This window comes from Notamacropus eugenii, chromosome 1 (assembly GCF_028372415.1).
Source record: "Notamacropus eugenii isolate mMacEug1 chromosome 1, mMacEug1.pri_v2, whole genome shotgun sequence".
In the NCBI taxonomy this organism is placed as follows: Eukaryota; Metazoa; Chordata; class Mammalia; order Diprotodontia; family Macropodidae; genus Notamacropus; species Notamacropus eugenii.
This window is the reverse complement of record NC_092872.1, coordinates 137,192,062-137,206,525: the sequence shown is the minus strand read 5'-3', so window position 1 is coordinate 137,206,525 and position 14,464 is coordinate 137,192,062. Positions and strand designations below refer to the sequence as shown.

At 35.4% G+C, this 14,464-nt stretch overlaps 1 protein-coding gene across 10 annotated transcripts in view; it reads left to right on the top strand.

The window, feature by feature from the left end:
* RNF111 (ring finger protein 111) overlaps positions 1–11,515 on the top strand; it is a 138,466-nt gene extending 126,951 nt beyond the window's left edge. For 8 of the 10 annotated variants that reach the window (XM_072615649.1, XM_072615640.1, XM_072615653.1 and 5 more), the window contains 4 exons: positions 5,281–5,373; positions 6,352–6,447; positions 7,532–7,659; positions 9,847–11,515. In XM_072615649.1, the coding sequence (XP_072471750.1) occupies positions 5,281–5,373; positions 6,352–6,447; positions 7,532–7,659; positions 9,847–9,964 (435 nt within the window). In that variant the 3' untranslated portion in view covers positions 9,965–11,515. The remainder of the gene's footprint in view (positions 1–5,280; positions 5,374–6,351; positions 6,448–7,531; positions 7,660–9,846) is intronic. The other 2 variants (XM_072615660.1, XM_072615657.1) reach the window with 1 other exon arrangement.
* The last annotated feature ends 2,949 nt before the right edge of the window (positions 11,516–14,464 follow it).

The window sequence follows — 14,464 nt, the reverse complement described above, 5'->3', positions numbered from 1 at the left end:
AGAGTTTGAGAAGGGTTTGAGTCTATTGTGATAAATATTTTTTAAATAGCTATTTTATTATTTATTTGTTTTTAGTTTTCAGCATTCACTTTCATAAGATTTTGAATTCTAAATTTTTCCCCTTTACTTCTCCCCAAGATGGCATACAGTCATGTATAGGCTATTATGTATACAGTCATATTACACATATTTCCACATTAGTTATGTTGTAAAGAAGAATCAGAACCAAAAGGGTATAACCACTAGAAAGAAAAAACAAATTAAAAAAGAGAAAATAGTATGCTTTGATCTGTGGAGATAAAAATTGAAAAAGTTGAAGAGTTTTTGAAACTCTTCAAAGAGTTTGAAAAACTTGTAGAGAAATTCCTCTTAGCAGTTTTAAACAGGCAATACTCTGTCCCTGAGAGAACTTTAGAACCTTGTGAGTTCCAAAGGAGGGAAAATGGGAATGTGAGCCTGCCTGCCAAGTGAAAACCCTCTCCTATTTTCCTTTTGCTTTGTTGGGTTATCTTATGCCTCTTTGACTAGTACTGAATATCTTCTTCAGTATCTCCCTTCCCACAGACAATTTAAGATTACAGAAGAAAACTCATAGGAACTCCCCCCCTCCCCTCTCTGTTCTATCTAGTTAGTAGGAGTTTTAACAAATTTAAGTGACTGGTAAAAGATATAGTTTCCTTTGGTCTGGTTATGCTAAAGACCTTTGTAAAAAAAATTAAGCACCCTTTTTCTCTTTTTATTAAATAGTGTTTCTGTCTGTGTGCCCTATTCAATGGGGGTGGGTGAGTAAGGTGAGGTATGAGTGAGGTTAGGTTAAGAACATAAAAGAAATTGATCTGGGTGATTTTAAAGAGAAAAGGTTGAGGGGGAGCTTTTGAACTTGAACTAACTGAAAACAGGATCCCTTTATGAAAAAGTATTGTGGAAATAAAATCAGGATAACATAAGATCTAGGAGCTTCTACATTAGGGGACTGAAAGGCTTGGAATATGATATTCCAGAGGTCAAAGGAGCTAGGATTAAAACCAAGAATCACCTACCCAGCAAAACTCAGTATAGTACTTCAGGGGGAAAATGGTCATTCAGTGAAATAGAGGACTTTCAAGCATTCTTGATGAAAAGACCAGAGCTGAATAGAAAATCTGACTTTCAAACACATGACTCAAGAGAAGTATGAAAAGGTAAACAGGAGAGAGAAATCATAAGGGACTTACTAAAGTTGAACTGTTTACATCTCTACACAAAAAGATAATATTTGAAACTCTTGAGACTTTTCTCAGTATTTGGATATTTGGAGGGAATTATACATATGTGAGGGTACAGGGTGAGTTGAATATGAAGGGATGATATCTAAAAGAAAATTAAGGGATGAGAGGAATATATTGGGAGGAGAAATAGAATGGGGCAAATTATCTCTTACATAAAAGAGTCAAGAAAAAGCTTTTTTAATGGAAGGGAAGAAGGGGAAAGTGAGAAGGAAAAAGTGAACTTTACTCTCATCACATTTGGCTTGAGGAGGGAATAACATCGATATTCAATTTGCTATGAAAATCTATCTTACACTACAGGAAAGTAGAAGAGAAAGGGATAAGTGGGGTGTGGGGGGATGATAGAAGGGAGGGCAAATGGGAGGAGGGGGTAATTAGAGGAGCAATAGGGTCAAAAGAGAGAATAGATAAATGGGGGACAGGATAGGATGGAGGGAAATATAGTTAGTCTTTCATAATATGACTTTTATGGAAGTCTTTTGCATAACTGTACATGTACAACATGCATCATAATTGCTTGCCTTCTCAGTGGGCATGGGTAGGGGGAAAGAGAGGAAGGGAGAGAGGTTGGAATTCAAAGTTTTAAAAACAAATGTTAAGAATTGTTTTTACATGCAACTGGGAAATAAGATATATAGGTAATGGGGTATGGAAATCTGTTTGGCCTACAAGAAAATAGAGGAGATGGGGATAAGGGAAGGGAGAGGTGTGATAGAAGGGCGATATGATTGGGGGAGGGGGTAATCAAAATGCATGCTGTCTTGCGGAGGAGGGGAGAGATGGGTAGACAAATAGAAACTCAAAATCTTGTAGAAGTGAATGTTGAAAAGTAAAAATAAATTTAAAATAAAGAAAAAAAATTATGCCATGTGAGGTGAAATCTCATGGATGTGTACTATATATAATATTGAGATTTGATATCAGATATGATTGTTTGAATTGTCATGAAGCCAATAGTCCACTATTCAAGAGAAATGCCATATGTTACCCAAAGGAGGCGAAGTCTGAGAATTACTGTTCTCAGATGGATATCTTTTTTCTGGGAAAACTTGAGGGGACTTCACCTTGCATGGGTATAGGTTGGATCTTCTTGACTCAGTAATTACCCCATGATGCTATTTCTTTTCTAAACAAGAAATTTTCTCACCTGGTTAATTCTGAGCCTAACTTTGCCACCTTGTGAATGATATGAAACTGTGCTGTGTGAGTAGCTTGTTGAACTGTGACTCTTTTTTGGAATCAAACAGAGCTAAAGGAGTTTTTTCCCCTGTTAATAGATTGTATCACATCAATCTGCTCTCTTGGTGGTATTATAACCATGTCCCTCCATTTACCTTTCATAGCAAATTTCTACAACCAGGTCCGGTGAACAGTGGAAGTTTTGTCATTACAACACTAAATCTATTAATAGATTAATATTGAAACTTCTGAGTTAAAAATAGGAAGCAAATATGAAAGATCTTACTATTTTAATGTGAATTTGTGATCAACTCCATATCCTGAGCAAATGAATTTTTATGAATTATAATTTATGAATTAAATGAATTCTTCTTAGGCTTGACATCCCATATTGCTAGTAGTTATATATTTGTGTATAAGATTAGGCCCTTAAATTACTTCATTCCTTTAAGATGATATGAAGAAGACAGATAGATAGAAAGAAATGTCTATAGATATATCCTCAAAAAGGGCAGAAAAGATGAAGATATAAAAGTTTTTAGATTTAAAGGAGTGGTAAACTTTGAGAAAGCAATAGGATTAGAATGTTAGAAATCTAAGAACGTGTGCGTGTGTGTGTATGTGTATTTGATTGACTTCCAAGTGTGTCTCATAGGAAATATAGGCTTGAGTGTGTTTTAGTAATAAGTTCCCAAAATTGGATTAAGGTTTTTACATATAAAAATTGCATTAATCATAAAGAATTTTAAATCATATCCTTTCTTTTTTACTTTGAGATATCTTTGCAATAATATTAAGAAATAGACAGGTTCATTTTCTATGAACCTTCCTTAACCCTGTGATAACATTGTCCATATCAGGTACAGAATTTGGATAAAGATAAAGCAAATTATATGTAAAAAAACTGGAAATCTCTGAATTTTCATGTAAATTATGGGTTCCTACTTTGTTACACTTCTTATAGCTCCGATGTCAGTAAGGTTAGATCCATATGGTTGAGGTAGTTCCCATCACATGAACTGTAAAAGCATATTCAGGAGGCTGGGCTAAATTATATTAGTTTTGATACTGGCAAATTTTAGCAGTTACCTAGAAATTTCTGCAGGTGACTCAGAACCAAAGAAGCAGATCTCCAGGAGGAGTCTTCTTCAGAGCTGAATGAGGCTTATTCCAGAATTTCCAAGGGAAATGTTTCCAGGGACCAGATGACCACATGGGACATCTGGGACTCAAGATGAAATGTGCTGATTAAATGAACATTGGGAGTGGATTACTGGATTACAAAAGAGACTTATTATTGATGATTATTATTACTTGGTGGGGTTTGTTTTGTTTTTATGGTGTTTATGTTTACTGAGTTTTCTTCATGACCATGGTGAAATGTAAATCTTCCTTTCAAATGAATACATTCTAAGCCCTCTAAGTGGTTTAATATGTAACCTGACTTAGTTTACCTATAGAGCCTATTTAACAGGGTTTTTCTCCATAAGGGATATTTGAGATTATGACTGTGGTTAACTAAATTTGTTTAAATTTTATGACATTGAAAGAAACATGGAATTATGATTTTGTAAAACTCATGGCCACAGTATACTTGTTTCCTGTCGCAAATTTGTCCCCTAGATTAAGCCACTAATACTTGCTCAAACTGATTTGGATGAGCAACAGAGATTAGAATTATGCAGTTGAGGCTACCTGACCAATACAGGTTTGATTGTGGAAGAAGTTAGGTGGTGCAGTGATAGAGTGCCAGGCTTGGAATCAGGAACACTCATCTTTCTGAGTTCCATTCAAGCCTCAGACACTTACCAGCTGTGTGACTCTGGGCAAGTCACTGAGCTCTGTTTGCCTCATTTCCTCATCTGTAAAATAGCTGGAGAAGGAAATGGCAAACCACTGCAGTATCTTTGCCAAGAAAACCCCAGAAGAGGTCTGTAACATCAACATGATATTCAAGGCACCTATAGTGGCTATGAATATGCTATGCCAGCATAATTCTGAATTGCACAATATAACAGGCTCTCCACATGGAAGACAGAACCAAAATATTTATTTAAACACCAGAAAGCCAAATCCATCGTTGCAACAAAGAAATCTATACACAATAACAACGGAGGGGCACCATCATCCCCAAGCTTTCCCCCTGCCAGGGTCTTCACACAAAGGAAAACTCACAGCTTGCTGCCTGCTTCCTCTCTCCCCCTCTCTCCCTCGGCTCTAACTGCTGTGTCCAATTTCCTGCTCCGTCCCTTTGTGCTCCACCCTTTTCACCAAGCTCGTCCCACCACAGACTTATGTGGCTCAGGCTTCCATGTAACTCAAGCAGTTCCCATGAGCCTATTAATGGATGGGAAAGATCTTCCCATTATGCAAAAATATGTTAGCAGTACAGGGTTACAAAGAGTTGGACATGACTGAAAAACAACACTGATGCTGTACTATGAATATGATTGGTCCCAAAGGAGGAATTGTGGAAAGTCAGACCACTGGGCAAAATATAGTCCTATATTTAAAAACCTTGCTTAAACTTTGGGTTGTGCTCAACTAGACTGTAGTAGAGGGCAAGGTTCCCTTGAGGACTATTCACATCAGCTGAGAACTAATTTCATCTCCCATTGAGCAGGAACTAAGATGACATTCATCCCACCTCATCATTAAAACATCTACCAAACATCTACTGTCTTTAAAGCATGCTGGAGCTTGGATTTGGCAGCTGGCCCCACTCTAAACTGCTTGATGCCTTGGGGCACTAATGAACTTTTTTTTCCATTGTGAAAAGTAAGCCAATGAAAATTTTTCTGAATAGTTTTAACTTGTGTCTGTGTTTAAATAGGTTCCAGATATGGCAGGCTATCCTCACATCCGTTACATTTCGTCAGGCCTGGATGGAACATCATTTAGAGGCCCTTTCAGGGGCAATTTTGAGGTTTGTAATAAGTGTAGTTGTTGGCCAAAATGTCTTTAATATATAACTGTTAGTTTCAGCATCTGTTGAGGTATGGCACTGCATTTCAGTGCAAAGGGAAAGAATGCATGCAAACTCCTAATTTTCAATATAATTATTAGCATTTGTTGTGTATGAATTTGTAGTGACTCTGTGTGTGTGTGTGTGTGTGTGTGTGTGTGTGTGTGTGTGTGTGTGTGTGTATTTAGGTAGGAGACTAATAATTCACATAATTTGAGAGAGAGTAACTTGGAGATCCATCCTCTTCATTTTACTGGTGAAAAAACAGACTTAAGTTAGGGGCAGGGCAAGAACTACAACATGGATCTCTTCATTCTAAATTTTTCCATCCAACATGTCTATCTTGTTAAAAGAGGAGTAAATAAAGTACTCAGCAAACTACAGAAATTGAATAAAACTACTTATACAATTTAGCATAAAATATGCTAATATTTGCTAAACATAACTCAAGAGAAAATATTTTCATTTTTTGTCATTTTGAGTTTTTATTGGCACTAAACATTGAATGCAATGCTTGGTTCACATATGGATTTGTGGACCTTTGCAATATCTTTGTAACACTCAGGTTGTAATGGACTAAACCATGTATATATAAGAAAATAATCTAGTCATCTTTCTCAGAGTTCAGGGTTCAGAAACAATTCCGTTTCAGATCTGAAAGTTCTTTGTCATTTAATTTTCTGGGGAAAAAGACATTTGGATGTTAGATTTTTGTTTTCTTGTCATGTATGAAAATAATTTTGTGCTTTTTAATTGTAATAAAACATCAGGTTCAACTTTTTCTTTTCGGTGTACCAAATTTTTGTATACTGTAACTTTAGAGAAATTGGGATAAGACTGACTAAAATCATTACTGGCTTTTGTCCCCCCTGAAGTCATCTTCCTTGCGATTTATGAAGTCATCAGTTTGGATTTTGATGTTTTTTTCCTTGTTTTTAGGAACTGATTCATTTGGAAGAGCGGTTAGGAAATGTCAATCGTGGAGCTTCCCAGGGAACAATTGAAAGATGTACATACCCACACAAATACAAAAAGGTAAGAATTTCTTTTAATAGCCTTGGTAGGGAATTTGAAAAATATTTAAGTCTTTTAAGTTAGTCTTGCTACTTTGTGGCCTGAGCTGCCAACTGATTCTTGCTCTAAGTGGAGTGAAATTATTGCCTTTGTAAGATCAATTTTGATCTTTTAGTCAGACTTATCTACTTCTGCAGCATTTGGTCAAGGATTAGTTAGGGTCACACTCTAACCTTTGAAAGTCTTGCTGGTGTAGAATATGACCGTAACCTAGGCAGATTTCCAAGGACCACTATTAAACAACATGTATGAGTGGTATAAATGCAGTAGTAGTACCTTTGGCATTTGTAAAGATATCAGGAATCTAGCAGTTTTCAAATTCTGTGCAATTATATGGAAGTCTTTTAGTTTCTTTTACCTTAGACTCCCAGTGTCCATTATTATTCATTTGAGTATGGAGTTGATGGACTAGATAAATTAAACATGGTCACCAGGACTTTATAAGAAATTTCAGAAGATGTCATGCAGTCATGCTATATAGAGATTGACAAAATAGACATAAGACCATAGTTGCCATATAGCTTTTTTTTTTTTTTTGGTTTTGAATTTTTAGGACTGTAATGAGAAATCACTAATGTTTCTTGACCTTCTATAATTTAAAAATATTTTTTTTATTCCCAGTTATTGATATTAATAACATCAATAAATATGCACAGTATTTTCAAAAAAGTATTAGTTAAAAATGTACAAGGTGTGATCTATTTTTCTCTAAATATTTGTATTTATAAAATTATAGAAATCATATATTTATGCTGTGTGTATCTTTTAAATTTATATTCTACCTTTCAGACCAAAAGGTCTTCCTTATTACACTGAATCAATGATAGTACTTTTAATCTGTTTAAGTTCTGAAATTAAAGAGTACGTGTGCCAGCCTGCTAGGATTAATTTACCAAATTAGACCTTTTTATTAGCCATCAATAGCTGTTTAAAACACTCTTCTGTTCAATACTGTTCAGTGTTGTTGTTTTGTTGATGTTGTTGATGTTGTTTGTAAAAAACAAATTTTACTCAGTTATTCAATAATGTCATCTCTACTAATAAGGTAACAACTGATTGGTTCTCACAGAGGAAACTGCACTGCAAACAAGATGGGGAAGAGGGAACTGAGGAAGACACAGAGGAAAAATGTACCATTTGTTTGTCTATTTTAGAGGAAGGTGAAGATGTGAGGTAATTAAATATTAATCAGATTAATTTAATTGCCAGCTTTTTACAGCAAGGGTTAGAAACCAAACATTAAGTCTGATTTACCTTTTCTTTTAGCCCATTCTTCCAGCCAGGCTTTGCAGTTGGGCATGATACAGAGAAGAGGGGATAGAGAAGAATGCATTCCCCTATGGCTAGTAGGGATTAGCATGTTGTACTGGTTGTTGAGAAATCCAAGTTCTGCCTTCAAGTCTGACATTCATTGGCTTTGGACTTTGAGCGAATCATTGCCATTTGTTTACATCTTAGTTTTCTCTTACTGAGATACTGGTTTAAATGCCTTCTTGGGCTTCTTCCATGACTCTTTTCCTATTCCTCTGTGAAGGAACAGTATGCAAAGGGACCATTTGCAAACATTCCTTAGACTCTTAAGAGCTTTGTGATTGTGGCCAGGTCCATGCACTTTTTAGAGCCCAAGTTCTTTATCTGTAAGAAAGAATTCTAGAGTGTCTACCTTCCTCACATTGTTATGAGGCAGAGTGTTTCCAAAATTTAAAGGAACATAACAGTTGTCATACTATGCACTGGTGCTGCATTAGTACATCTTATTGCTGGACTTTTGACATGTAGAAATGGTAGATAAGTTGTTTTCTGTCAAGTAAGTTTTTAGTTTACCACCCTGGAGAATCTGGGATGGAAGTATTCTTTCATCTTCTTTGCAGGCCATGTTGTTTTGTCTTTCAAAGTTCCAGAAGAACAAAATTTGTTGTGTACATTTTAAGCTGGAAAAGGGGATACCTTAGATATCATCTAGTCTACCTTCCCAATTTTACAGATGAAGAAACTGAAGGTCCAGAGGTGGGGCAGCCCAGTGTCAAACAGGCTGAAGAGTCAGAATTCATTCCAAATGTAGATCTCTTGTTACCAATTGAACATACTTGTGGGATACAAAAAGCAATTCTGTTTTAAAGTGGATAGCGATAGCCCATTATATTGAAATATATTTGTGAGTGAAATTAATTAAAAATACTTAAGTTTGAGATTCTGCACTCAGGTCCCAAATAATAGATTCATAGTCTCTTGTTTTGCTAATGCAGCATAATAATATGATGTTTTCAGGGACTTTAATAGACAGCAAAACTGTAATTCCTCAGAATTTGAGCTGAAGATAGCTTACAGTAGTGAGCTCACACATCAGTTGGGAAGGCTTTCAGATAAATTAGTATTAAAATAATTTTTTGTTGCCCACAATGAAGTCCTCCTCCAGTGCTTCACCATGGAGTGTTATTTCCCTTGGTTCTTAGAGGCTTTGCCAGCAGAGTGCAAGCCTGCGAGTAGAGCTGAAACTTGAAAAGGTTTAGGCCTTGCAGTGGACTCTATCATCCCTGGATCATCCCATCTGTGTTTGAAGAGGTTCATCACATGTAAACAGTGTGATTTTTTTTTTTCCACCCTTTTGCCACATTAACTCAAAGATGGTTAGGGGCAGTGATCTTGAGTATCCACAATGAAGTTATTCTGTTCCCTTGACTCATAACTCCTTTAATTGAGAAAAGACTAAGGGGGTAGAAGTAAATCGTATCATTTTTGTTTCATACCAATACAAGCTGAGTAAACAATTAAAATTGGCTTAGTGACTTTATTGCCAGTATTTTACCTAGAGTGAATGTCACTTGACTTTCTTCTTAAAATAACAAATTAATGCTATTCCATCTTTTCTCTTCTAGTATTGTGGAAATCCTCTTTGAGCTCCTGTAACTTGTTAACTAACAGCCTGGTTTAGTTCAGCAAAATGAATACCTTTTATTTAACACATATGTGGTAAAGTGGTGCTGTTCTAAAAGGGTATAGGAATTACATCAAAATAAATTTCACAATTTTATGCAATTTGAAAGAGCACTCTAATCTATCTCCTATGCAAAAATGGATGTTAGCATATGGAACTTAACTACCAGCTCAGTTCTAATGATTACAATCACTCACAGTATTTTGTGTATATATAGTAAAATAATACATATTATAGAAATGAATCATCCTAGTAATTTTTCTTATATTGTTTCTTTCCTTTTGTCTAAAGTATTACATTTAAAATGTCTTTATGAAGAGAATTCAAGTTCCCAGTGGCCTTCAAACAACCTAACCTTTAAGGTCTTTAGAGATACCATTTATATTCATCATAATGTTAATTTTTTTTTTATTTTTAAATTTTAGGCGCCTTCCATGTATGCACCTTTTCCACCAAGTGTGTGTCGACCAGTGGTTAATTACTAATAAGAAGTGCCCCATTTGCAGAGTGGACATTGAGGCTCAGCTGCCAAGTGAAAGTTGACACCATTTTCCCAGAACTCTTGCCCTCCCTCCCATTCCTATCCTTTCTGGTACTGCAGTCAACCAAAGATGGCATGACTTACCTGCGCAGATTTGGAAGCATTGAACTTAAAAGAGTGCTGGCTCTGCTACATGGTACAACTAATGCTAGACCTACAGTTTGTGTATACAGTTGATTTAATGTATTTATAAAAGCTTTTTTTTTTTTTTTTAGATTTTACATTTCCTTTTTTATTTTACTGTATTTTTGCATGGTTCCTTATATTGATTGCATTTCTTTGCACATATTATGGGCTTTGTGACCCTAAACTTGCAGGCAAGATTAGCTGCTTTAGGAAGTAGAACTGTGTGGTCTTTTTGTTTTTACATAGTACCAAGCTTTGAGAATTATGATTTCATCCATTACTAACCTTGAATTTGTTAATTTAATCATGTATTTTAGTTTACTGTATAGAGATGAACTAGAAAATGATAATATTGTGTATTAAGACATTCCTTAAGTAGGACAAAGTGGCTGCTGTATATTTACAATATGAGTTCTGAGTTAAAAACCATACTTAATACTGGGAACAGAATACAAATTATATTCAGTCAGATGCAGGTGGCATACTCATCACCAGAGTGATTGATTTGAATCTTCTTGGTGTATCCTTTTAAATTTCCTTCCAGCACAATGCAGATATAGATGAATATTGATATTATACACTTATACTGCTGTTCTGATTGTATTTATCTTTTTTCTTACATTGTCTAGAAATTTGATTCCCTGATTTAATTTTCCCTGCTGTAAAACAGCTCTAACGAACACTAAATATTAATTTCCATTAGCTGGATTGTATATACTTGCAGATTTAATGGATTTTTAGGGAAACTGAAAAAAGACATGTAGAATCTTGTTCTTCACTCTTCAGCTAAAGCACGTCTAGTTAAGATATCTGCTTACATTGGTTTTGTAAACACATTCAATCAAGATTTAGAATTGCAATTGTTGGCAGGTATCCATGCGTTCATAGAACTTCTAAAGGTCCCAGGATCATTTTCAAGGGATTTTTATTAGTTAAAAGTTAATAAAGTTAGCTAAATCTACATGTCTCTTGTTTTATTTCTCTCTAAACTTGAAAAACTATAAATCTGCAGATACTGTGAGGCACAAATTATGCTGTTACCTAGTGTTGCTCTGGTTATAGAATTCCACTGTATACATTGCCAACAGTCAATCACTGGTTTAAAAATATTAATTTCTATAGTTAAGATTTGCTGAATAATATAGTATATAGAGTTAAGTTAAAGTACTAACATTTCTCCTTTGGAGGAAGTTTTAATCCACTTCAGGATGCAAGTTCCTTATCAGAATCCTTTCATATTACAGAGTAGCATAGTTTATTTGTTTAAATGTGCTCAGTAATGCCCCAAGTTGCAAATGCATCCAGACAGTGTTACTGTCATAATGTGGAAGACATGTTCCTATGGATCATATGTGAAGATGTCAATAAGCTTGCATTAAGCCACCTGCTTTGTAAGTGGATTGATTAATAAATACCTTCAATTTCCATTGTCCTTGTTTTTTCATAATGTGTGTAAAGCAACATCAAAAATCTTGGGATAAAGAATGCTTTTAAAATTGTGTTATAACTTCATGTTTGAATCTGCCCAATTTGGTGTTTTGTCTCTTTTTTCATCCTCTTTTTTAGGGGGGTTGGGGGCAGCAGTAGCAGTTTTTAAAATTGAAGACAGTATGATATAGTAGTGGATAAGGGAGCCAACTTGAAATCAGGAAGGCCTGTTTCAAAGTCTACCCATAGTGCTCATCAGGTGTTTGGCCATGGGCAAGTCATTTCCTGAGGCAGCTCTCCTGACATAAACTAAAGAGGACTACTGAGTGCTGAAGATCTGCATTGGTGGAAAGATTTTCTACAATAGGTGTTCCCCAAGCCAATGAAACCACAGCTTTTGCATATCCCATCTCTTATCAACTCTACAAAATTTAGCCAAATTCTTTTTTTAATCTGAATTGTGTTTTTTTTTTTGCTTTGATGCTGAAATCTAGGGAGGGAAAACTGTTAGGTAGCTAATTTTTAAATTTAATTGCTTTGTGGAGACAAACAAATCATATGGTAATATACATATTTTCAGAGACAAATTGTGTCAGTTTTAAGCTACAGTTGCATACAAAGTACAAGGTGGAGGCAAACTTCCACTATAATGGCACGAAGGACAAGTGGCCTTTCTGTATATATTATTCCTGTTATGGTATAAAAGATGTGGGGAAATATTCTCTAACAAGTTACTAGAAAATCTGGGTTCCCAGTGAAGAGCTAAAGTGTTTGTACAATTAAATCAGAATTAGGAACACTTTGACATATCTGATAATGGCTACTGTTGATTTTTAATTATTATTTACATGGAACATACAGTAAATTTTATAAGGGATTAGCTTTCATTACTGTTAATATTGAAGCTCTTAAATTAAAATGCTGCCCTTAGAAGAAAATAATCCAGTGGGAAGATACTTTGCAAGAGCTCCTTCACTTGGTTGTGCTTTATTTGTTTTGGTGGTTTTCATTTCCTGGCATCCAGTAATTGCCAAATAAAATTTGTGAGAATGGCCATCTATCATTTTAATGGGAAAAATACTTGCTAACAAATATGTGTAGATCAGTAACACTGTTTTCTTATATGATGTGACATTTTCCTTCCACTTGAAATTTGTTTGCATTTTAATTGCTTACAGATCCTTCCCCATCTGAAACATGTTAATTGTTTATGATAAGAATAGTTTTATTATTAAAATTAATGGTCTATGAAATTTGAACACTAAACAATAATATTAAAATATTCCAATTTTTTTAGCATTTTATTATCAGTTTTTTCTTTGTGTATGAGAGAAGTTTGTTTCTGAAGTAAAACATTCCAACTTCTAAAAAAACATATAAAGTTTTGGAATACAAACTTGCTCACAAATGTATATTTTCTTCTAGCCTTCCAGGTCTTTTTTAATACAATAAAAAAAATCTTTAAACTTTAAGGAATAAATAATATAACTCACATTATAGTTTGACTGGATGGGCTAGGACAGCCACTTTTGTCATAATAGTTGCATATACATATAACATGATTGAGACATAAATGTAAGACAGATGTTACTCATATACATGGGAAGAATAGTGTTCAAAGAGCAATGGAAAGGTTATGGTCTAGGGGACCCAAGTCATTCTCCTGTATCTGACACTTTTGGTTAAAAGTCCAAACATGTCACCTCCAGGTTAAAAAGGCTAAGTAGTTGATCTATAATGGCCCCTTCATTCTCAATTTCCATAAAACATAGGTTTTTTAAAATTGTATCTTTGCCTTTTTCATAACTTTAATTTCTAAGTAAATTTCTTACGTCCTCTACCCTACTCATTCAGCTAATGTGTTCGTTAAGTATTTAACCATGTGTGAGGCACTGTGCTAAATGCTGAGGATACAAAGAAAAGCAAAATTTGGTCTCTGCCTTCAAGTAGCTCATTCTACTGAGGGGGACACCAGGCAAAAGATTATACAAGCAAGAGATATACCATAGAAAGTAAATAATATTTAGTAATATTAAATAGGAAGTCATCTTTGTGCTAGAGTGGAGAGATCAGGAAAAACTTTATTCAGAAGATAGGATTTGCCCCGAGTTTTGAAGGAAGACAGAAGGCACAGGTAAAGAGGGAGAGCATTTCACACATGGAAGAAAGCACAGAATAGGGAGTTGGAGGGTTGCATATGAGAAACAGCAAGGCCATGTAGGTAGCTGTATAGTAGAGTACATGGAGTAAGAAAGGAAAAATAGTAAAGGGCCAGGTTGCGAGAGGCTTTAAATATTTAAACACCACTCAGATTTTATTTTTGATCCTGGAGTACTGAGTAAAGGAGTGAAATGAACAGATCTATGCTGTATGAAAATGACTGGCTGCTGAGTGGAGAGTAGAATTGAAATGTGGAAACAAGGCAAGGAGACGAGGAAGGCCATTGATGTGAAGTGATGAGTTTTCACTAGGAGGACTGCTGTGTGAGTGGAGAAGAGACATAGAGGAAAGGTGTTGTGGAGGGTAAAAACAAGGTTTGGCAGCAGATAGGCTGTAAGGATGAGTGTGAGCAAGGAGCAGAGAATGACACTACGAGGATAATAGTGTGACTGTCCTAGGCATCCTTAGAATTCATTGAAGTCTGGATGTTAGAACCCTGACTTCCTCCCATTCTCAGCTGCCTAAGTGTTCCACATATTGCTTACGACGATCAGAAGTGCACCTTGTCCTGTCCAACTCGTATTTTGGTACCAAGGTTTCAGTAACTCCATAAATGCAGCAACCACACTCCCTGACTCTCTCTTCTCTTTCTAGCTGGCTTAGTTTCCATAGTCATTCATCTTTACTTTGTCCTGTCATTTCTTCAACTGGTGGGCTTTTCTCTATAAGAATCCCTAGCTTCTCCTGCTAGTGGAGGGTGTTTCCCTTAAGAACCCACCTTCCTTTAA